General features: G+C 40.7%; 1 protein-coding gene across 4 annotated transcripts in view; it reads right to left on the bottom strand.

The window, feature by feature from the left end:
- LOC132098737 (forkhead box protein P2-like) overlaps nucleotides 1–24833 on the bottom strand; it is a 107008-nt gene that overhangs the window by 9306 nt on the left and 72869 nt on the right. For 3 of the 4 annotated variants that reach the window (XM_059504889.1, XM_059504888.1, XM_059504891.1), the window contains 12 exons: nucleotides 21365–21502; nucleotides 18625–18714; nucleotides 16366–16549; nucleotides 15466–15679; nucleotides 13818–13922; nucleotides 9214–9301; nucleotides 6466–6549; nucleotides 3291–3501; nucleotides 2736–2812; nucleotides 2506–2607; nucleotides 423–544; nucleotides 255–324 (listed from right to left, as the gene is read on the bottom strand). In XM_059504889.1, the coding sequence (XP_059360872.1) occupies nucleotides 255–324; nucleotides 423–544; nucleotides 2506–2607; nucleotides 2736–2812; nucleotides 3291–3501; nucleotides 6466–6549; nucleotides 9214–9301; nucleotides 13818–13922; nucleotides 15466–15679; nucleotides 16366–16549; nucleotides 18625–18714; nucleotides 21365–21502 (1485 nt within the window). The remainder of the gene's footprint in view (nucleotides 1–254; nucleotides 325–422; nucleotides 545–2505; nucleotides 2608–2735; nucleotides 2813–3290; nucleotides 3502–6465; nucleotides 6550–9213; nucleotides 9302–13817; nucleotides 13923–15465; nucleotides 15680–16365; nucleotides 16550–18624; nucleotides 18715–21364; nucleotides 21503–24833) is intronic. The other variant, XM_059504890.1, reaches the window with a different exon arrangement.

Below are 24833 nucleotides of genomic sequence, written 5' to 3'. Positions count from 1 at the left end.
GCACATTAAAGTTATATACAGTAATTAAATTTTAAAGTTTTTGCCACGAGCACCTCGCTGGCCGACACTGCGAAGCCAAATCATTTATGACAGTTTGGATAAATATTAATGATTATGCCCCCGCATTTGCACAGGCTGCAATCACTCTGAGGCCAGGCTGGCAGAGAAGGTACCTGCCTCTACCACACGGTGTCCTTCTAGACTTTCACCGCTTGTGCCAACCTCACATATATACACACATACACACACATTACCTGTAAGCTGGCGTTGAGAGCTGCCCCATAACCCAGACTGGATGGCAGGTTCTTGACCAGCGTCGGGCTCCTGAACACAACACCACAAACAAACGATGAAGTTTATTACTATTAATCTGACTGTAACCGCAGCTGAAAAACATTTATATTGTGTTTGTTTGTGTTTACCCTGTTATCTTCTGAGATCTGCGTTTCTGATATTCCATTTCATCCACGGTCCACACTGCGCCTTTCACGTTCTCCACCCGGACAAAACACTTGTGCAGGCTGAGGTTGTGTCGCACTGCGTTCTGTTAAACATACACACATATACATATACAAATAATATATATAAAGAGTACATTTACTTCAATAAATGTATTAGTGTGCATGATTTATCAGTGCATTTAAAAAAAAAAAAAAAAAATTCTGCTGGTGTAATCAAAGTCGCATAGGTGGGGAAAAATATCAATAATATCACATCTTATCTGCTGAACACTATCGTTGTAACATGTTATGGTAGATTAAAACTAAATTATGTCAGTTATTTAAAGATTAAAGTCCATAATAAAGCAGGAAATGTAGATGTTTCAGGTTTAGAAATAAAAAAAAAGTGCAATAATTAAAACTCCAAAAATATATTCAATTTATCAAAATGACCCATAAACACTCCTTCATAATCAAGAAGCGTGAATAAAAAAATAAAGAAATATGGCGAGTCTTATACGTCACCATAAAAAAAATCTAATTAAAATGTAGCAAAGAAGCCAAATAATAACCTTTGCTTATATTACTTTTTTTCCATGTTTTATTTGAGGGGCGGGGTTTTTTTTTTTTTTGCTTTAAGAAAAGGGAGAGAGAGGAATATATAATAAAAAAATAAACCCTCATAAGCAGATCTCGCATCTGACCTGAAAATCCCAGGATTTGATTGATCTTAATGCCCATGGCTCTGAATATGATAATTTTAATATTAATGAGCAAATGAGCAGTTTTATTATGCATGCTATATAGTTATAACTAATAAGCTGGCGGGGCTGAGAGCTCGATCCCCAAGCTGAGCTGATGAGACCAAGCACAGATATTAAATCACCTTTCATTCCTTTTTAAAAATTCTCTCTGTTAATCAAATGACAAGCCCGTCACCAGCCGGCCCTGCCCGGGCCCTCACAAAAGAGCAGGGAGGCTCCGAATGTAAATTCCTGCTCCGCTATTGTAGAAGGAGGGACCCGAATATGCCGAAAGCCCCTGCTTTGCCTCTTTGTTCCAGCTGAGACCAGATTAAAATATTGAGTTGATAAAGACAGAAGCAAAGAGAGCTGGAAAAAGGGATGCATATGTAGCCATAAAAATGCCTAAAAACTCTACATCTCCAAACAGTAATTGAGTCATGGCCCAGCATGCATCTGTATGGGGAGCTATTGCACACCCTTGTGGAGCAGCAATCATACACCAGCATCATTAGCAAGCCAAATCCAAATTAATTCACCTTGCTAAATCTAGTGCTGGGAAATGCTTCGCATGCTGATTAGAGACAGAAACCTTTGATAGGACCTGCGTCTCGAGTTAAAATAGAAATGAAAAAACAGCCATGTATCTTATCGACATGCACCGTGCTCTCCTGTCTAAAAATAGAGAATGGTTTTCATTGTATCCTCCTTTTCTTTTTATCCCTGTCTGACAATGTATTTGTTGGGACAAAGATACAAATGAGGCCTTTTGTACTGGGAAATAAAGTGTGTTTCCTGGATGACAGGGGCATTAGCGCTTTAGAACCAAGTGGGTCTTAACCTCTCTCTCCATTTGTCTTGTTCCCCTTTGTTTTTTGTCTCACCGCATGAGATAAAGTGTGTATGAAGCCTCAGCTGACATCAACAACAACAAGAAAGGGAATGTAACAGAATGCGTCTACAAAGCAAACAGCCATCTTTCAAACTAATTAACCAATAACATGCAGGTTGGCGAGGGAGAAAAAATGAAAAGGAGACACTGAGAAAGCAGTAATACGCTATGTCTAACAAAAGGTGCTGATGATTGAGTGGCTGGTTAGTAATTAGCGCATCAGAGCACACACCTCCCCATCAAGACTCGGCTATTAATTGCACCAAATTAGAAAACGATATCAGAGGCTGAATTATTCTTTCACTTGTCAGAGAGAGAGAGCGTGAGAGAGAGATAAAGAGAGAATTTGTCCTTTTCAGGAGGCAGTTTACAAAGGGGGCGATTGCCATTAATCGGCCTATGTCTCTGTCAGGCCTCCGTAGCACATTACCTTCCAGGTTGCAGCATTGCGTCTGAAGTAGGCGAAGGTGCGTGTGAACCAGCTATAGATTTCGTTGAGCGTTAGCTGCATGTCACCTGCCTCCATGATAGCCTGCGATGAGATGCCATTAAGCGGTGCGTTACAAACTGGAGTACATCAAGACGCTCTCATCCAGATTTAATTCAAGCAGCAATTAATTACAATCTAATCAGGCTAAAGCTAATTTATTTCCCACTCACCTGCCTGATGAGGGTTGCATAAGTAAATGGCGGCCTGACGTCGGCGTTCTTGTAAAACTCGTAATTTGGGGCGATCTCTGCAGAGAAAAATAAATAAATAAATGGTACGAAGCAGCAGATAAATAAAAATAAAATAAACCCAAGTGGGATAATTGCTAAACGTGTCTCCGCCAGGAATTCATTTAGGATTTTATCAAATTAAAGTGAGGCGAGTTGGGGGGTAGGGGGGCTACACTTCAAATCAGCATTTTACACGTCCAACTAAATACATTTTTAATTAATCTCTCTCTGGAGAAATCTTAAATATTAACATGCTCGTGAATTTAGAGCACACATTGATATTTTGTATGTGTTTGAATAATTCATGCCTTCACCGCTGCTCCAACACTTGCAGAAGACCAGTAAATATAAACATCAAACAAGATGTTTTTAGATGCACCACATTCTTGAATATTGCATCATTTTATATTTGCTTGTAATTAAAATGCATTGAATATTGATGATTTGATTTTAGCCTAATTTGCATAAAGAGCGAACAAAATAGCATCCACAAACCTGAGGACAAGGGCATGGAGTATTTGTCGGTGTGGCGTCTGCGCATGGCGCCCATGCCGGGCACGTTGGCGGGACTAAGAACGCTGGGCACCTGGGGCATCTGGGAAAGGGGCGTGACTGGAGCGGTGGGCGTGGTGGGCGTCTGAGGTAAGTTGGGGGGCGAGACAGATGGGAGGTTCTTTGACATGGTGACACTGGAGACGAGATTCAGCTGTAAAAGAGAGAGAGTGCTGCCTCATTCCTACAGCTGTGTTTCCCCTAATAAGGAGGAAGCAGACAATCTGCACTAATTACAGGATGAAATTTTATTATAAGAATTCTAATTAGAGCACACTGTTAAAGATTATCTAATTATCAGGCTGTGAGTTATCCTGGCCCATCTCTATCCCATAAGAGCTCACTGGATGCAAAACACACACAGTGGGAATAACATCACCTGGCTTCCTATCATAACCTAGTGCCTCGCTAGTGATCCATCTTGATCTCTTCCTGTCTTACCACCCAAACACAGAGGTTTTTTTTTTCGATATGCACTTATCCTCTACTTTCCACCCTGTCCTTTAGTCTCGCCGTTAATTCCTTTGAATGGTAATGACATCATTACATATTCGAACCAAATTGCTTTAATTGCGAATTGGCAAACAGAGTTCCGGTGCTGTCAGAATTAAAAATGTTCACCGGTTTAACCAACAATCGTTTGTTGCATGTGTTGATAAAAACAATGAAATGTCAAGCTGGCTATTCTCAGGCGGCTGCTCTATAGACAATTACAGCTCCACTTAATGATGATGAGATAATGCCAACACAGAGAGTTGCATGCGCTATACCACTTTGCAAGAAATCAATGACTACTCTAGGGGAATGTTGTATCCTGGCTAACGACTGGAACTAAGACCTTGAAAGGAAATTAATGAAAAAGACAAGTGGTCTACCAGAGGGACGTCTTAGCAAAAGGGTAAATGGTTATGTTGTTGACACTACATCACATGCTAAGTAAATACTAGTGTCTTAATCACTATGAAAATCAAAACTGACCCCATTATTTCTAAATGTTTCTTATGAACACTTCATTGCTGCACAGAAAAAAATAAATAAATAAATAAATAAAAATAAAATAAACAACAACAAATTCTACAACTAAAATTTGATTTCAAAATAAGTTGAAACAAGTTGAAATAAAGAAAGAAAATAAAACTTTTTTTTGTCAATCTTACAATACCCCCAACAAGTTTTTATGCTTAACTACTGTTATTTATGCTAAAACAAAAACTAGCTTTTTTTATATGCGAGAAAGTTTTTGTGCTACATTTATTGGCATCTGTATTACCATCTTTGTCCTTGCTTGCAAAAATGCATTTTGATGTGTACAATACATTGTATAATTTGTCAGGGACCGGGTCACGGCACCAGATTTGAGGACTGTCTCTATTAATACCTTTCATATTGTGGCCAAATCACCACATCAGGCTATAATTATACACTACTCATCTAAAAAGGTTTTGATAGACTGTCAAACTATGCAAAAAAGCACTTCATAATAAATCCTATCAGTAGAGAGGGAGCGGGGAAACAGATAGAGTGTGCTGCATGTATATTTAAAATGTTAAGACAAGATTTTTCTCATCGTTCCTCACCTGGTTATGGCAACAAGCGTAACATGTTCGCAAAACTGAATTTATTAAAGCTTAAGTGAGCAGGAGTGAATGAGATGCAGGGATCAGCCCTTTACTACCGCTGCTCATCTGAATATACATTCAAAGTTGGCTGAGAGGAAGGCAAGGGGTTGGGAAAATAGAGCCCCTCATTATTCAGGACTAGCAGCCTTGGTAACTTTGATTTTCAGCCATCCATGGCATGGCCAAATGGTAACATTTAATGAAGTGCCATTCAGAGTTTAAATGGGGTCATATAACAGTGTACCAGCACCTTGTGTTGGGATACTGATAGCTGTTGAGAGTTTGCCAGTGCTCATTTTGTTGTGCTAAACATTTTCACTATTAATATTTATCAAATGTGTGGAACAGTTCTCTGTCGGCTCTGTGTGTACGAGGGTGTGAAAATACGCCATATTATCTGTAACATCCCTGTTTTGTAGGGAGGATACAAGTGTTCTCTTTGGTAACTGCGAAACCGATAATGTTAAAGCATTTGCGTGAGCCTGACACTTGCACTAAGACAAAAAGGAATGAGTCTGGAAAAAAATGATTATTTAAGAACTGATTATTTGAGAACTTACCATTAATTGTTCATTATCGAATGCAATTAGCAGTCCTTTCATATGCGGTTTATGAAATGCAATATTTCATTAATATTATTCATGAAATAATATAAAATATATGCGTTTGTGGATTATAGACTGAATGTTTTTTATTAGTCACCGAGCATTAGTTTCACCGAGCTGCTGGAGGATGAAAAAGAGAGAGGTGAGCAGTCGATTCCTGATGGATTTACAGGATAATTATTCAGTCTTGTGATTATCTGCTTTATACGGTGGGAGGTGATGAGAAAAAATTATGCTGGTGAAATTTGCTACTTGCTAAGCGGTGGCAACACGCTAACAATGTTTACCCCTGCAAAATTTTTAATAGCTAATAAATAATTCCAATAAATAATATTTATTACAGCCTACTCTCTTTTGTAAACACTTTAATTTCTAGCACAACACACTATGTATTTTGTATCTGATTAATGGTTAAGAATGTCTTTGGGTGAAATCTGATTTTTTTTTTTTGTCTACAGGGATCAAGAAAGATTTTTTCGTCCATTTTCATATATTGCTCCATTTTTCTCCAAATACACAGCTATATCTCTGAATGTTTACAGATTACGGGTTATTTCTTCACAGATCATATTCTCCCATTTTCCATCTATCATTTCAAACTGGTTTTTTTTTTAACCAAACATCTTCCCCCCCTTTTTAAGTGCACCTGCGGTGGCGGTGCTAAACATCTTTTACTGACCAACAGGTTGTTTGCCGTGTTAAAGCCATCAGAGTGTAATGGCTCTGCGTTTTTGGCTGAGATTGGGTATATGATTTAATGTTCTCTCGGTCCTGATAGGGTCCCAAGAAAGCAGGCATTACAAATCCCATTCTCCTCTCATCCTCCAGACGTGTTTAGAGAGTTCATTTACCATCCGAATCCTGTTTACTGCACGCGTACCAATATGCACTCACCGGTTTTGGTGATGGTTTGGGCTCTGAGGGCCTCATGTGCAAGTGTGCCATCATCGCCTGAAGACGCTCACGCTCTTTAGAAAGCTGTTAGCGGAAAGAGGGAGGGATAGAGAGAAAAATAAAACAGACCGGTTTTAGAAATGAGTGATTTTCCCCAGACTTCCACAGTAATACATCTTGTTATCAAGCTTGTTTGCTTGTAATAAATCCCGCATACAGCCAGACCGACTTCCTTAAGTTTGCCTAAAAGACAGACATAAAGCAGTGGTTCTCCACCGGCGGGTCATGATCCAAAAAACAGCCAGAGTGCTTTTCCAATGGGCCATTGACAGCTGCAAAGCAGCAATGCTAAATACTAATAAAAAATGCAATTAACCATACACTTGAGTAGAGTTAGGTTTGAACAATAAACAGACTTATTAACTTTCAAAAAGGACAGGAAAACTGAACTGAAAAAGGAAAATCTTTTCAACTATTTCAGAGCAAATTTACCTGTCAGATGGTAAATTACAACATTTGTCTGTTTTATGCATTTAAACAAAATGTTGAATTTGGTCATGTTTTTAGATATATTTAGGTAATTTATGTATACAACCTTACTGCAAAGTGATCCACTTTTATGTCTGATTTCTGAAGCAAAACCAGTTGAGAACCACTGAGAGCGAGAGAGAGGCAGATTAAAGCAAAGATAAGAGAACCATTCCTCATGGTGCGATGATGGAGAGCTGAAGGTGGTGCTCGGAGGTCACAGAAAACAAATAGCACTTCATCTTTTTGTCAATAGCAGAATTTAGGTCAGCAGAGCTCTGACAGTAACAAGCTATTCAGGCCATAAATTAGAGGGTCCTAGTCGGCGACTCAAAGTCCTGTGGACACTGTTAGGGCTGGACAGGATTTAGCAGCTGCCGAGAGGTGAAGGGGTCCTGCAAACAGAGTGCCAGTCGGTCCCGCCTCCCTGCCTCCTCCCTGGTCCTCCGAGGTCCAGTTAGTGCCCCGGCGATCTGTTATCATCAATCTAACTCACAGTGAATGACAGGGACTGGCCTTCATGGTGCACCGCCTTGAACTCTGCCGGTGAGCTGGCATTCGAGTTCTGAACCGGGCCTCATTACCACTGACGGAGGACCAAAAAAAAATGCCAAAAAGAGTGGGGAAAAAAAGCCCAGAAGGACAGAACACAGCAGCTCTGCTGTAATTGGTCACAGTGTAAGCACGAGAGCTTTGTGGTATCAGCGAACAAGAGAACAAGTCAAGGAATAAATAGTGATGTCCATCTGTTATTTTACATATAAACAAGAATTATTCATTGTTCTGTTTCAAGAGCCAAACAAGGGAGGGTTTCACAGAGCGTAAAAACCTTTAAAGGTTGAGGGGAACGCTTGGCTTGCATTCAGATTGGCATCACAAAGGCTTAGAGGAGCCATGGTCAGAAAGCAATTCACACCACAAAGGCAATACAGCTATTTTGTGTGTAAATGCAAGGGAACCTCTAGATTTAGATTAAAAAAATAACTAGAGGCCGCAATTATTCTGCAAGTGAAACTGGTTATTTATTTGAAATGAACAGAAGAAAGATGGATTTTAACCCCGTGTGCAACATCCCATGATGCACAGGAAGGTGTGAGGCAAAGGACTGAGTGTTAACTGGTGGGAGAGATGGCCGCAGCGCTGAGTAATAGCATCCCTCAATCACTGCTCTCATTATCTCGCCAGCGTGACACCTTAATAAGGTCACGCTCCAGCTACTGAAAATAGTGGCTCTCTTTAGAGGTTCCTTCAGGTGCAAAGTGTATTTAATTAACACAGTCCAGCCCAGACGCACGCATATTAATTGGATGGGATAGAAAATAAGCACAAACCATGATTCAATTATAAAGGCCTGTGATGGTGTTCACCTTTATTGGGATGGATTTGTTCAAGGTGTCACTTGTGCATTTTTAAACTTAATGCGCTGCAAGTTTTTTTATAGCAACAAGCTAATTAACAAAATGTTTGGTGTTATGCTGCAAAAAAGCAGTTAAAGTTGAACAAGTGGGTTTTAAAGACAACATGAATTCAAAATCAAGCAAAACATGACCTGAACTCCTACTTTTCAAAATCAAATCAAGTCCTAATGCATAAAATCCGGTCTTGCTCTAAACTAAGGACTAAAATCTAAATAATGATTGTTTTCAAACATCTTTCCTGAACACTTTTACTATCTGTCACAGGATAAGCAGATAGTCCCATTTGCAGCCTGCCAATTCTTACATTTATTCATTCAGCAGATGTTTTTTATCCAAATGACAAACATCACAAGCAATTTGTCATAATGAACAACATTTTCCAGACACATTGTAAAGTTTCAAGTATAAGTTAGTACACAAACTAGGTAAGTCAGGTTGGTTTTATGTTTCAATAATGCAACATTACTCTCAATTTGTTGAGAAATCAGTCTACAAATCACACATGCTTTTCGAATTTCATTTCATGTTGCTCTAAAGCTCACTCAAAAACGTCAATTCTGTCATTAACTCACCCTCATATTATTCTAAACCTGTATGATGTTCTTGTTCCAAACTAACTGATCTTAACTGACTTCTTTTTGTATGGACACCAAAGCGTCAATACATTTTTCAAACACTTTCTTTTGTGTTCCACAGAAGTCAGTCAGTCATGCACACCTGAATGACATAATGCCAGAACTGTAACTTTTGGGTGAACTGTTTCTTTAAATGCATATATGTTGTATTGTTTTGTCTACTGTACCTGTATCTCGAGCTGTTGTACCACCTGCATCTGTACTCTGCACTGAGCAGTACTTCTGTCATCCAGAGCATGTTCATTGTTAAGGTGCCTGTAGGTAAACAGGATAAACGGATGAGAAACCAACCCCTCATACACACACACACACACACACACACACACACACACACACACACACACACACACACACACACACACACACACAGAGGCTGAACTAACAATAGACCGTTGCTGTTGATCAACTACCACTGTTGCTGATGAATATGATTTCTGGATTACAGGACGTCCATCCCATTAGCTTTTAACAAACCGCCGCCATCTAACAAGCGTGTTCCACGCTCACTGAAAGCCGGTGTTTAACATCACAATAGAGCGACTGTCATGCGAATGAGAGGCAGCACTCAGAACACAACGGCTTATGAGGGATGTTAGAGTACAAAAGGCCTTGCGCAGAGGTTTTGTCTTCTACATTTATCAAGAAATAAATACAATAAATGTAATTTAACTCAAGTAACGTTTAAAAAGTGCCTTCTACGAAGAGTGCATTATTCCGCCGACATATTAAATGTATCTACTCATCCTTTCATTAGAATATTAGCAGAAAAAAACCCCCTTCAGACTGCAGGAGCAGTCAATGGCAGTTTTCCTTGATTGGATTTTGTCTGCAGGACACAAAAGAAGCCCGCCATTAAAATAGACCTTTATTCCTGGCAAACGCACGAAGGCGAAAAGGTTCTTAAAAGTGTTGTGATGTTCGGTAATGAGCCTCTATCTAAATTATCACTGGAGACAAACCCACAAAGCGCTCTTTTAGAAGACATGCTTGTGAAATGCCAATGCTGCCACTCTCTTTCCTGTAATTATAGGTTAGCTTGCAGACCCTTCAATGATCATTTACAGTACAACCTCCAGTGCATTAGTGTGAGCTTAAATTGCACACACAGTCGCACACACACTCACACTCACACGCAAACACACACACCCACCCACCCACCCATCCACCCACCCGCACAGAGCTAGTTTTAACACTACTAAGCATTTTCTCTATTCATAGTGCAAGCTATTGTTTATGTGCAAAACGCAAAATAACAACGTATTCATAATCCCCCTCAGACACACCAATCAAAGAGAGGACATTTGAGAACACAATGGCCGCCGCTACCTTTCAATTACGCCCATGCCCATTTAAAATTATTTCATTCCATCACGCCCGCTTTTGCTATTGTAACCGTTTCAGGTCTAATGCTTAGATATTCTCCATTATAAATCAAGAGTGAGATAGCATTGAACAGGAAAAAAAAAAAAACGCCTAGGATGACTGGAGAATCAGTGCCTTTCTCCGGCCCCATGCCTAATTGCTGTTTCAAAATGTGCATGCAAAGGGGCATTTCATTAATCATGTAATCAGGTCCCTCACAGGGAACTAATGCTGCAAATACCCTTTTCATTTCAATGCTCATAATGCTATCTTACGCACTTGATGTATGGTGGATGTCATAAATTACAGCTGCTTCAAAAGCCACGACTGGCTAGTTCAGGTAGCTCGCTAAATAACACATCTTATCTAGCACGCACCATTTCTCATTAGGGACCATCTAGATCTTAATCCTGTTTCCTTGTTTCTTTTAGGAATGTGAGGTTTTTATTTTTAAATGGAAGCCTGTTTCCATCTGCAAGAGGAAATAAAATAAATGTAATTGTCAGAAAGTTTAAAATACTAGGTTTTTTTATGTTTTTTTAAAGCTAGAGTCACAATTATTAAAAATAGTAATAACTGAGATATATAAGCACAGTTATGAGAATGTCACAAGTCAAAGTCGCAGTTGTGAAACACCAAGTCACAATTGAAAGATATGTCGCAATTATGTGGAGAAAATAAAAGGATTATTTAAACAGCCCTGTGACCTATAAAATTTTAATTGTGAGATACAAAGTCATAATTGTAAGAAGTTAAGTTGAAAATATGTGAAAAAGTTATTAAATTGGGAAATAAAGTCACAGTTGTAAGATCTAGTTACAATTATTATAAGAAATAAACTGTTATAGAGTCACAACTGTGAGATAATAAGTAGCAATTGTGAGAAATGAAGTAACAATTAATACCTTTTTTAATACCCAGCAGAATGAAATGCAACACACAACAGTCTTTAGCGAGTGCCAACGATAGCGAGAGCTAGTTAGTGCTGGTGATTACATTAAGATTACTGCACGGCTATGAAATATTCAGGCAGTAGGTGTTTGACTATGCATTGATAAAAGCAGGGGGCTGGGGTGGGGTTGCAGTCACCAATATCTCTTAATGAGCCTGTGGCGCTGGGTTTAGTTCAAACAGAGAGGTGAGAGCAGAATGAGACCGGGCTGCCCGCTCGCTCTGAGCAAACATCTCTGGAGCCGCCTGTAATTTATGGATCACTTTATAGGCATATTGATTTTTGTTTTGAGATGGGGAATGAGGGCTCAGGCGGACAGGTACGCAGCGGATTGAGAAGTGCATCAAAAACCACAGATAGAATGAAATCAGCTGAGTTAGTATATACTTTGGTCCATGTTGGCTGGAAAGGCCTATCAAATCATTTAGTTAATTCTCAAATGACTCGCAATTTCTAAAGAACTCATCACCATCAACTGGACATGGGCTTGATTAATCAAACCTGGGACTTCCTATTGGCTTTCATTAGCACCCAGTTTAAGAAACAGCACTCTAAGTGGCAGAAGCTCAGCAGGTTGCTTCACCATTATTAAATGTTTAATAAGTGAAAAGGATGATTCATTCCCCTGCAGAAACCCCATTACAATGGGCAAGAGTTTGTTTACTGAGATACAAAAGCTCATATTGTGTCCACATGGGAAAGACACTACAGTGTTGACAGCACGTCAATCTTTATTACAGGCCAGCAGGTATGTCTGTATATTTCTCTCCCTACTCATTCTGACTCTTCTCAAAGATGTGAGAGGAAATCAATAAGGGAACTAGCGCAGCAATCTGGAGCTTAAAAAAATAACAAAATCGCCTGCGTGGCAGAACAACATTAGAACACTATGAATTCATTATCCCCCACTATTAGCTGCACATAACCCCGGAATAAGCTGCCCTGAATCAAACCCTGAAGACGCATGCTTTGTTGCATTAATACACACGTCTCGAGGTGTACCAGCTTGCTTGCATGCACATCTATTTGAACTTCAGATCTAATATAATGTGCCAGGCACCTCTTGGCTAACCCTCTCCAGGTGCACTGTGCATGAAAGAGTGCAGAGCTACGCTTAAATGCTGATCTTGACAACTTTCTCAGCAACACAACAAAGATTACAAAACCGTGGCTGTTTTCTTCTCCGCAAGCTACAAGCCTGTGCAGTTTGGGTGAATCCCTCCACCCCCTGCTTCCCCATCAAAGGTGCCATTTGAATCTGACACCTATTTTATGTAAACCATTTTAAGCGTGTGTACCTGGATGATACGCAGCAGTGACTGGCATCTCCGAACAACATTAAAAGCTTCTTTTTGACACCGACAATCGCTCCTCCAAGGCACGGCGCCACCTGCCATCTCTCCAGCTCAGATCATGTTGTCTTTTGTGGGAGCGTTTTCATGTAGGAGTTACAGTACGGGCGTCTCCGACTCTGGGAGTGAACAAGGGTGTCTCGCCCCCATTTCGATGAAGATTTGGATGATGATTGTTGTAATGGCATCCTACTGCACAGGCTGTCAGGTGCGGAGCATTTTTATTTAGTTCTCTTCAACCTCTGATGATCACATGATCTCTGATTTATGCTGTTCCGCAATGAACGTAATAAACAAACGTCAATGGAGTAGACAGGGTTAATTAACCCTGTACCTTGAGGTATATGCTAACTTTTGGTTGACAGTCATAACCAACTAGTTTAGTGGTAACACACTCAAGGTGCTAAATTCTTGACTTGATTGGAATGGACTATTTAGATTCCATTTACAAAAGAACAGAACAATGTTACCACTCTCAAAAGCCATTTTTATGAATTGACTGTACATTTACACCCACCAAACGCACCAAATTATTATTTCACAGTTAATTACGTATTTAATTAGAATATTCAAATGAATTTTCCCATTTTCTCCATTCTTTGATGGTGAGGCTTTTTCCTCGGAGTGGCAAAATGATAACCTGCAATCTCCAGCCCAGTAAACATCTTCTTCTTTGATGTCCCCCACTCACGAGCTAATTAACTAAATTGTTGATGGAGCATGAAGAGTTAATTTCACTCCGTTAGCTGTGCCATGACAACACCACACGGCTACGCATGTTGCCATTAGCTTCTGCCTCTAAACTCCAGCCCGTCATCCACTCATGTAGCCGTGGAGATGTACGGTCATTTGTGTGCGCCTTTGGGAAATCTATTAGGAGATTCACCATCCATTTTGTGGATTTACAGTTAGGTGCAAGAACTGAAGTCTGAAAACGTTATAAATCGAAAAAAAAATTCGTCACTTGAGGGTTAAAGTAACAACTAAGCATCAAATAAGCATTAAAAAGAGACATACAAAGGAAACAGATAAATTACTGCTTGAGGCCAACTGAAACTTTTTAAGTGCATATAAATGCAACTATGGTGTCTCTATGATCACTTACTTCAAAAACTGTCCGAAGTCATCACAAACACTTTCACATCCTGGCCACTTGCACACTCCGTGACCATAGAGGGACTGCGCTGCTGCGGTCTCTTCATGCAGCGAACTGAAAGAGAAATAATGAGCATTAAAACGAGGTGAAAACATGGTGGTGGTACCTGTCAGGATACTAGGACCAAGAGTTGGGTCAAATTTGGTGGACTTGATGCTCAGAATGCTGAAAACACACACATGCTCTCCCTCGACATCAGGCCACCTTGTGATTATTGATCCAGAGTATTACTGAGGAGACATGGGTGTATTAAAAAACACAGTGCACGGCCAAGTAAAATCACCCGTCAACATTTTTTCCACAGACTTTCACCTTGTAAAGCCATTACTGAGAACTTGTGTAAATAGCAGAAAACCGGCCCATGTGCTTTAATTTTCACCAGGAGATTCATTTTGCGATGGAACGGGCATTTTTAAGGACACAACCTGTTGTGAAAAGACATTTCGGTAAGTTACGACCACCACTTCTAATGGTGCTGAGGGGCTAACGTGCGAATGCGAGGCTACGCAGACTAGCACGGCGTATTTATGTGCGATACACGCTCACACACACAAACCTCACCGGCTGTTTTGCCTTGCTGTTATCGATCCAGCACATCTTAGAAAGCAGCTGGCTCTGACAACACAACACACTCCCATGATTATGAACGACCGTGGGCCCGAGAGACTCTGCCAACACACGAGAAAAGAGTGTAACCTATTGCTTAAAATTATTTCCGTCTCTCTCCCTCTGTCTTTCCTTTTCCTTCTCTGCCTCTAAAGATATCACTCTCAAGAAAGGGCGTTCTGTGAAGTCGCTACATACATAAAACCTATTACACAACACATCCTCCCCCAGTGAAGTCAACAGCTGTTGCTATGTACTAACATATGGCCGCTACAGACTGAATAATACATGTAGAAATATGCGAATCTATGCCTTAAAGCAGCCATGGAGAATATAAACACACGTATAAACGTTCAGTAAATGCCACACTGGCAAAGTGTATTTCATTTACATGACAAGGCACGCCAGCAAAGCAATTTCAAAAGAAAAGCAACGTATTAAATACTTAATGTACAGTGAGGTGAGCTGTGTGTTCCTGCCACTGAAAGTTGCACCTCCATGCGTTTGATATACCGGAAGGCGTTGCGTTCAATAACGCGCTGTCTCAAGGGAGGTTTCATCTAATTTCAACTGTTATCCAGACATTAATAAACTATTGACGCACAAACAAACAAATACACACAGCCCTCTCCCTGCAGGAAGGAGCATTTTCCTTTTGCAAATGGGGACAAACACAAACTGTTCTTTTTTTTTGTTGCTTTTTTGTCGCACATGAAAAGTAGTTTAAACAGCTGTTTGGTTTGTGTTTGTTAACATGTCTTTATGTTAATGTGCACACAGGACCCTTTATTAGGTGGTTTGTGATCGAATATGTCTGAAAAGGGACTCCGAGTTTGCATGTGAGTGAAACAGAGAAGACCCTTTTACCTAACGTGACTTTACTTGGCCAATCCAGCCGGATGTCAAGAACCCAATGGTGATCGGGTGAGTGGAAGAATAAACCAGTGCCCTTCAGATTACCTTTAGCATGCATGTGTGTGTGTTAGAGTACCTCTCTCTCCGGTGGTTGAGGACCGGGGACTGGCCGTTGGAGATGCCATGATGAGTGATGGGCGGAGAAGCTTTGGGGTTGCTGGTGGAGGTAGTGGACGAGTTGTTGGTGGTGCTCAGGTCCAGGCCACTATGTTTCAGCCCATTGTCCTCCATGGTGTGGCTACCAGTGACGTCTTTCCAAAGTTGCTGGAGTTCAGCGGGGCTAAGACCAGCTGTAAGAAAGTCACAAACAGGTTTACAGACAAAATCATTCACGAAACTTCCATTATGAGCTCCTGTCTACCCTTTTCTAACAAGGTAGGTAAACCTGTTCTGCTCTGTAGCGAAACTTGAGCATCACACTTAAGCATCTGGAGGTAAACTGGTGCGAGATCGACCTGGACGCTCATCCCTTGCTTCGTTTCCGTGGTATCCGAAGGTGCAAAGCAACCAGGAATTCATCTGCACATGATTATGCATTCACAAACAAGCCTCTCTGTGCAGAATCAAATCATTGTATAATCCCTTGGATGATAAAACGAATATATTCCGCTTTTTGTAGCCCCAGCTATACTCCAATAAAGAGCCAGTTTCAAACTATTGTCATCCAGCTCCATTTCGATAAACACAGTAGCACCAGGTGCTTGTTCCAGGAAAAAAGCAAATGGCAACAGCTCGTCTTCCTCAGAGCTCTGAGCTCGCACTGTGAGTCCGTAAACAACAACAACAGGCAAGGAGGGGAGGGAGAGAGAGTGAGAGAGAGAGAGAGAGAGAGAGAGAGAGAGAGAGGGGGGAGAGAGGAAAACAACAAGCACACAGACACAGGCAAGAGAGAAGGAGAACTAGGAAAAAAAGGGGGGGTTTAAAAGAGGATGCAGCCACACACGCACACTCTCAGATAATCACGTGAGGACTTTACCTGGCGGCAGAGTCTGTCCGGGGAGGGTGGGCTGTCCCGGGCCAGGGGGCAGAGAGAGGAGGCCCTGCCTCTGCATGTTGAGCAGGTGCTGCTGCTGCTGCAGTTGCTGCATTTGCAAGAGCTGCTGCTGAAACACCAACTGCTGTGCCGCCAACTGCTGCTGCTGCTGCTGCTGTTGCTGTTGCTATAGTGAGAGAGAGAAAGAGTGAGTGAGCATATACATGCAAAACACTAATCGCACATGGACGAGAAAGTATGTTTGGTTATTCATGTGGCCCAAGTGAAACCTAGGCATCTTGTTCTGATCGTTTCGCCTGCATGCGTTGACTGAAAACTGTGTGTGAGATGTGGGAGAGCGTGTGGAGCCCCCTCCTTCTGCCATTGACAGTTAATTGTCTTGCATTTCTAATGGTCCATAACAGCTTATGGTGCCACAGGGAGGGGGTGATGGAGGGAGGGAAGCTGAGAGAGATTTACAGCACCCACCCCCCCCATCCCCTCTGAGCCCTGTTTACTGCCAGTCGAGCTTCTTACATAAGCTGGCAAAGACAACAACAAAAACAACAACAACAACAACAGCAGCAGCGGCGGCAAACCACAGCATTGTTTGATGCAGCACTTCAGTTATCAAAGCACAGCAACTATGCTTGAAATCCTTCCATTGGTAAAAATAAATCTATAAAATCAGGTAAACGTTAATGTTCTGAAAAATGCAAACAATTTTTTTTTCTCGCAAAATCAGAGTGAACAAAACACCCATGTAAAACTCATTAAACAGTTCTTGCATAAATTCTTGCTGATTTAAACTTGATAATCATATTATAGATGACAAAAAAAAACTAAAAACAAAACACTTAAAAAAATAAAATTAAAATGAAAATCATAGTATTTTACTAAACATTTTTTCTCATTCTTGAAGCATCAGCTATGAACATTTTGCATAAACTGCCACATAATATGGCCATTTTGTGTCATACTAGTTTGTAATAACATTTTTACATAAATTGTCATCTATGCAAATTCATTCTGTTAGTGATTCATGAATAAGGCTCAATGTTTGTATAATTTGGCATGTGTAAAGTGGTGTTGTAGTTGCATTTCCATGTAGTGCAGACTCAATTTATTAGCTGTTTTTAAGGAGGTCTGCTTTAAAAATGACTGAAGTTTGCTTCTGTGGACAAAGTCTCCAGAGGTCCATTAGCAAACTGAGATCTAGTTTCTGCTGAGACCCTGTTAGCTTGAGCTCTCTCTCTCTCCTGTCCTCTTTCCCTTTCCTCTTCTCCTGTCAGAATACATTACAACCTACTCAGTGACAAGAAAGCAAAGACCCCCATTACAGGAGGGAAGTTAAACTTCCAATTTTTGCTTGGAATTACCCTAGCGGTAAGACTGAACAGACTCCGCAGAAAGACCTTCAGTCAAGACCGGTGAGGAAGACCTCACTCCTTTAGTTTAGGGATGAGAGAGATAGAAAAAGAGGCAAAACGTGATGCACTCACTGGAAAACAGACTGCATAATGGAGTGAGCCGTGCGGATTGGCCCCGCTGTCTCGTGAGAAATAAGGGAGCAATTTCTATTCCATATTTGATGCCGGGGCCTGAAAAAAAATCTATTTCGCAAATCCAAACAGAAACAAAGCCTTCGGGAGGTCAGCCCTGCTTTCTGTAGGCCCTGCATAATGGCTTGCTTAAGGAGAGACAATGGTAGAAGGTGCTAGTTGAAGAGACTGCTAGGGGCGGGGGATTTTTCCCCATCCACGATACCTAGCTAATCAATTTAACTGCTTCCGCACGTTTTGTTTGGATTGCTGACCCTCTCTTTGGCGCACTTTGCTTTTTGATGCCTGCTCCTGCATGTCAGCAACCCCTTTCAGTCTCGTTCTGTCTCTGCCAGATGGATCCACGGTCTGACTGTCAGTTTGATTTATGAGCTCGCTGCGGTCAAACTTTTCTGCTCGTCGGCCCAAACCCGCTGCAGTGGTTCATTAATGAACAGACCCTGAGCGGTACGCTAAAATGGGCATTTTAACGTCAGCGTAACTCTGAAATGCCAACAAGGATGGAGTTGAGACACTTGTCTGCCTAATTTTAGTGCTTTACATCATTCAGTAGCATTCAGAAAAATTTTCCTATGTGGTAAAGGAGCGTACCCTCTTGTAATGATAGCACAGACTGATTTAAAAGTCGCTTGTGGTTGGCGAACGCAAGAGAAACCATCACTTTGCTTCTTACATGTGTGTACTGGTGTGTTTATCGTACCTCTTTCGCTTGTTTTCCTGGATGCTGTTGCTGCAAAAGCTGCAGATGGAGTTGCTCCTGTTGTTTCTTATAAAACTCTTGCAGGTGTTGCTGTGGAAAGACATGGACATGCACAATTACAATGTGTGGAACGAAACAAACCATACAAAAGTGTCTACACTTAAAACAAATGTGCTAACATCTAGGCTAGTTTATAACAGATAATAAAATAATTGTTAAAGGGCTCAAATATTTCATAGTAGGTTACTTTGTGCTGGTTTCTTCTTCCTATCAAGTCATAAGAGCATTTGCAATAACCACTAGGAGCAAATGCAATCATTGCAAACACTCTTAGAGCAAACATGCTAAATGCTGTGCTAAAGTTGCGACAAAAGAAAGTAGTTGTTTTAAACGGCTTGGAATAAATGTAGTAACCACTAGGCTACATCTGTGACAAAACAAAGCGCCTGTTGTATATGGCTTGAAAATGTATCTATTACTTTGGCCTATTTCCCTTTTCCCACATAAGTGTGACTGTACCTCAAAGCAGAGCTACAACAGAAACAAACAGATTCGTAGCCGACTCTGGGCTCCTGAGGCCGCACGACATGCCTGGATGTGCTTCTGCATGTCACATCATAAATAACATCTCTCTCCGGTCGGGACAAAGAGACCAGCACTTCCCCTCATCATGCGTCGCCATATGGACTTTTATGCGGCTGCACATTACCGCTGGAGGAACAATTAATCTTACTGCCTACATATTTTTCCTATCTGATGCCTTGACAGGCAGTGAAATTCTGAAATGAATGTGATGCACTCAAAGGAGAGGATTCATCATTGTGAATTAATGCATTTAGCACACTTCTCTTCTTCTCAGAGTGCTGTCCTCAGTAGCTCATCGTTGCAATACAGGAGCCAAGCTCTCCCGTCTCGTTCAGCGGGAGACGTCTTCAGCACAAGACACTCATCACGTTTATACAGACCTAATTATAATCAAGCCTGAGTTAATGGAGATGTTTTTAATGAAGAGCTCACTCTGAGAGATTTTAAAATCACTTTTGAAGATATAATCTACTATTGTCAGAGACATGGTCTAGTTCACATGCTACAATAAGACGTGGTGCCCATACAGACAATCAAAGTTTGAGCTATTTTTCCTCTTAGCTCGTTAAAGATGGTCTCCCAGCCTTTCCAAGATGGGTTTTAGCTAAATTAGCTGGTCGGCTATCTGGTATCGCAGCTCGATCAGCTGCACATTAAATAGCCTGCAAACTATTGGTGTACTGTAGGATGGTTAATAGGGCCCTATTTTAATGATCTAAACGCAAAATGTATAGCGCATGGAGCAGGTGCACTCAGGGTGTGTCCAAATCCACTTTTGCTATTTTAACAACGGAAAAACAGTCCATGGACTGGGTTGGAATGGGTTGTCCCTATTCTCTTAAGTAATGGTCGTAACGTTCAATAAACCAATCAGAGTGTCATCTCCCATTCCATTCCAGGGCGAGATGCGCTCACGCCAGGGCAGATCGCTATTTACATGGCGGAATTTGTTGGCAGAAAAGCTGAACGCTTCTCAAGCGAAGAAACCGATCTGCTCGTGTGCGAAGTTAAAGCACCTGAGCACATCATCAACGGGACAAGCAGGAATCCACCAAAGCTCCATCCGATGAGTCAGTTAATATATATGTGTGTGTATTGGTACGATTGTTCAATTAATTATCCAATTTCATTCATCATTATAAGTAGTAATAGGCTGAATTGCAAATAGGTAGACTAATTCTAATACACGCAATGACTATCCATCATTACATTTTTATATTTATGTAGCCTACACAATAATATTATTTTACACTGTAATCCTTTTGTTTTTAATATTTGGCATGTTTGTGTGATGCGCATCCCTGTGTGTAAAAAGCAAAGTCAACGCGCACTGTGGACCCGCCTAGAGGTGCATTTTCTACCAACGTGCTCTTTAAATAACAAAAATAATGCGCCACTGACTTTTGACTAGGTTTGAGTTGGTCTATGGCGCAGTCCATTTTCAGCTCCTTAAAAAAGCAATGGGCCAGCAATGCACCTGAACACAACTCTTTTTTTAGACCAGCACGCCCATGGGTGCACAAATGGGTGCAAATACATTTGCTAATTAAACGGCGTGGCGCTGGACGGGAAAATGCAAATGGCATCGGACTGAAACTAGCAAACACCCTTGCGCTGCGTCTTGCGTCGCATTGTGCCGGGAGTGTGATAGGGCCCATAGTCACAAAAGTCCAAAAAACAAACAAACATGGCATCTACAAATGTCTAACGGTTATTATAGCTACTTTAGCTAACATGTTGAGAGTTTAACAAACTTGCTAAATCGTCAAACTACTCCATTATGATAAAAAAAGAAAACCTGTTAAAGGAGGAGTGAAGAATGCATAAGAGAATCCTAATTTATGCTAAAGCTCACTATATCAGCCATTGCTGCAACAATAAAAACGCAATTAATCTACATTAATGAACCAAACAACATGTGAAATCAAGCTTGTGATTTTTCCAAATTGTTGATGTTCAGGTACAGCTAACTCTATTTGACTTTATTGTTTCTGTGCTACATTTATCCCCAAATGACATCCCCATTGAAAACAACTACTTTATTTGTTTCTCTGATCTAAGTATGTCAAGGACAGATGAGAGGATCTGTATGCTATCATTTCAAAACATGACTGCATATGGGACAGTGAGTAAGAAGGTGTTTATGTGTGTTCACCTGCTGAAGCATGACTGCTTGTTGTTGTTGTAGGAGGGCTTGGAGCTGTTGGGGGGACAGCACCTGCTGTTGAAGGATTTGCTGCATCTGTTGGGGTGTGATCACCTGTGGACTCATCATTGCCACAGACACTGGCACCTAAGAGAGACGGAGATGGAGAGAATGACACATTAACCATTTCTCATGAAAACTCTTCAACTGTAAAATCATGTGCTTCTCGAACTCTCTGGAAATGGTGCGAGTGCAGTATATGTAATCATTTGGCAGTGGATGTGTACTTTCTTATATATTTTCCGTCAGCCACTCCCAATGGGAAAAGCACTGCGCTTTAAATAGTGGAGGACCTTAATTAGCTGAACCCTTCAACTCCCTCAGGCAATTTCTAGTTCTACACCGCACAAGGCAGGTAGTAAGACGCACATCTCCAGAGCCGACTCATAAGCGGGTCATAAGCGGACACATGGCCTGTTTAGGAGCAGCTAAGAGTAAGCAGCATGGATTCAGGCTGCTGAGGGTATGAAGCTTTGAAAAGTCTGTGAGAAACTCCTGATTGAAGCTGAGCTGCTGTGAAGTATTCTGTTTTACAGAGGTGAGGGGAATTACCAGTTGCCTCTCGCTGTGCATTGAAGTTTCCAAGTTGCACGCTTGGAAGAAAGCAGCCAGAGGCACAAGTCTTCCACGAGATGTCATTTTTAAAAATTCATGTCATTTTTTAAATGATAAGAATCATTAAAATACCAGCTGTCAAACTGTGCGAGAGAACTTTTTCGGTAAAAAAAAACAAAACAAAACAAAAAGAAAATATTGTTGCAGCCCAGCATTGAAATAAAGCAAGTGGAATTTCTGGAAACATGCAACATTTACATCAATTTGGCTTGATTCTTCACTCGTGTCTAAAACTGCACAATTAACAGAATAAAAATAATTGCCAGACAAATGCATTTTGAGAAAGACAAACCATTTTTTCTCTTCTTTTTTCCTGGACGCTACACCTGTCTACAGCTGACTCTTCAGGGCATTCTTTGTACTTTATGAAGCATGCTGAATGTTGCTTCGTCCAACAGAACAGTTTCGAAAGATGCTGTCGATCATCAAGGCAAAAGATCCTTTGGAGTCATGACAGGTAAACATCTCTATTGTTGTGGTGTCTGAGCTCCAGAAAAAGACGCGAGGCTCCATTAGACGTCAAGAGGGGTCTGAGCGACTCCTCGCGTCGGCTAATCAAGACTGCTTGATTGCTTTCCGTACGTCTGAGCTCTCAGGGCCTTGACACGTCCTTGTTTTAGTCTCCTGGCTCGGCCCAGCTCAGGTTCCCCTCTTTGATTAGCAGAGACATTTGCATGGTCACTACACATTTTTCATTTTAGAAGTCATTATGCATTAGTGCTCCTGAGCGCCGAGCTTGACTAATCCTGATGAACTGAGTAGCGGAGCTGAAGGTCACACTCCATCCCCACTCATATTCATATTCAAACAAATCCAAGCACCATTCTTCATTAGACTGCCCCCAAAACTCAATGAGCACCAGCATGGAGGGAAGCACGCACACAAATACACTCTTTCTTTCTGCCTGTCTCTCTTTGGGGAGAAAAGTTGTGATGAGGGAGGAGGTATCGGAAGAAAAAAAACCCCAAAGGAACAAAGCAACAAAGTCACAAATTAAACAGCTGAATGTAATTATGCAAATGTATGCTTACACCTTCAATGTTATTAAACCTTAAGACACATTTGTGATGTGTAATTACCCCAGGTTCAGCCAGGGTTCTGTGCCAGCCTAAATCACAATATAAAGACCAAAGTATGAAAATATAAGAGGAGATGTTCTCATTACGCCCATTATTTGTATATTTAAATGAGATACGGACTGAATAACGAATGATAACCTCACCTACACCATGCTGCGGTGAATACAATAAACATGTACATTTCAAAACAATTCGTTAAGTTTATTTATCGACCATAGCTGACTGTGTGTAATCTGATGTTTTATTTTCACCTCAAATTTTCCAATTTTCAAGGCAATGAGAAATGAAATGAAATCAGGATATTCCATTCAGCCTTTCATTTGATTTTTAGCAGATCGACGGATAATACGCATCTTCATTTCATCTCTTTTCCAAAAAAAAAAAAAAAAGACAATAAAGTTGAAGTTTCGGACTACTCACTTCCAAGTCGTGTATAATGCTAATTCCAGCATTTAATGCCAGCATTTTCTGCATGATGTATCAGAGCTTGAAAGATGAAAGCAGATAAGTAATTGCTCTCCTGGTTCTTATTCTTCACTGACAACCCATAAATTAAATTTTACACACATGTTCATTTACATTTTCGAGTATATGACATGATAATTGGTGGAATATAACACCTCCATTTCGCGGGATACTGCGGGGGGTGATGATTGACAAGCTGAGTGAATTGAAAGGAACAGAGGCTGAATTGCTTCTCCCCAAAATGATTTCACCAAGACAGGGCATTATTAATGAGCGTTTCCCAAAGGGTCGAGCTGTAAACAGTCAGACAATCTGTCTTTTCCCTCGCAGGATACCAGATGAAGAATATGACTGTGAAAGGCAATGATGCAACCAAACAAGTGCTAGAAAACTTCACAGATAATGGCATTCTTCACAAATCAAAGCATCAACTTCAATCATCTGCACTTGAAGCACTTGTGCTGTGAGAAAATTTACTTACAGACCATCAACTAACATTTTCTTTTCACTCTCCTTTTAAACAACAAGCACGTCCAAATATGGCAATCCATGAAGCTTTGATTTCTATTGGAAAACTACAAATGCAAGATGATCTCCATTGACCTGCTCTTTAGCGCCACAAGGCTCAGCACCTGAGAGAGAGTAGAACAAATAGCTTTAAATTGGCCAGTGATGAGAAAACATCAGTGGTCCTCCTGAAGAATGGGCAAATCTCTCAAAGGGCTCTCGCTATGCCAAAACGGGTCTCGCCGGTCAACTCCACATCATAAGAACGAAAAACGCAAGACTTGACCCTTCTTGCAGTACCTGAAAACACATCAAATGTCCCATTGGTGTAATTCCAACAACTAGAGGTGTAAAAAAATATTGATACATGTGAATATTGCAATATTTTGTCTGGGGATACTGTATCGATTCTCAAATAAAAAATATCAATATATATATATATAAATAAAGTTAGAGGGTCAAATAAATTATTATATATATATATATATATATATATATATATATATATTATTTGACCCTCTAACTTTTACACTCTTCTAATTCGATTCTTAAAAAAATCTAACTACCTTTCTAATCTTTTTTGTACTCTATTTTCTTTTAATTTATTATACAATGTGTGTGTGTGTGTGTGTGTGTGTCTGTCATGGCGGCGGCAGGTTCACACGCGGTTCCGCTGCACTAAAAATGTAACATCTACACCCGTCGTAGCTGCCGGCGAAAACGCAGAAAAGAGCCAGTTATGTTATTATCAG

This window comes from Carassius carassius, chromosome 22, assembly GCF_963082965.1.
Source record: "Carassius carassius chromosome 22, fCarCar2.1, whole genome shotgun sequence".
In the NCBI taxonomy this organism is placed as follows: domain Eukaryota; kingdom Metazoa; phylum Chordata; class Actinopteri; order Cypriniformes; family Cyprinidae; genus Carassius; species Carassius carassius.
The sequence above is the reverse complement of the archived record's forward strand: the minus strand, read 5'-3'. Positions and strand labels throughout refer to the sequence as shown.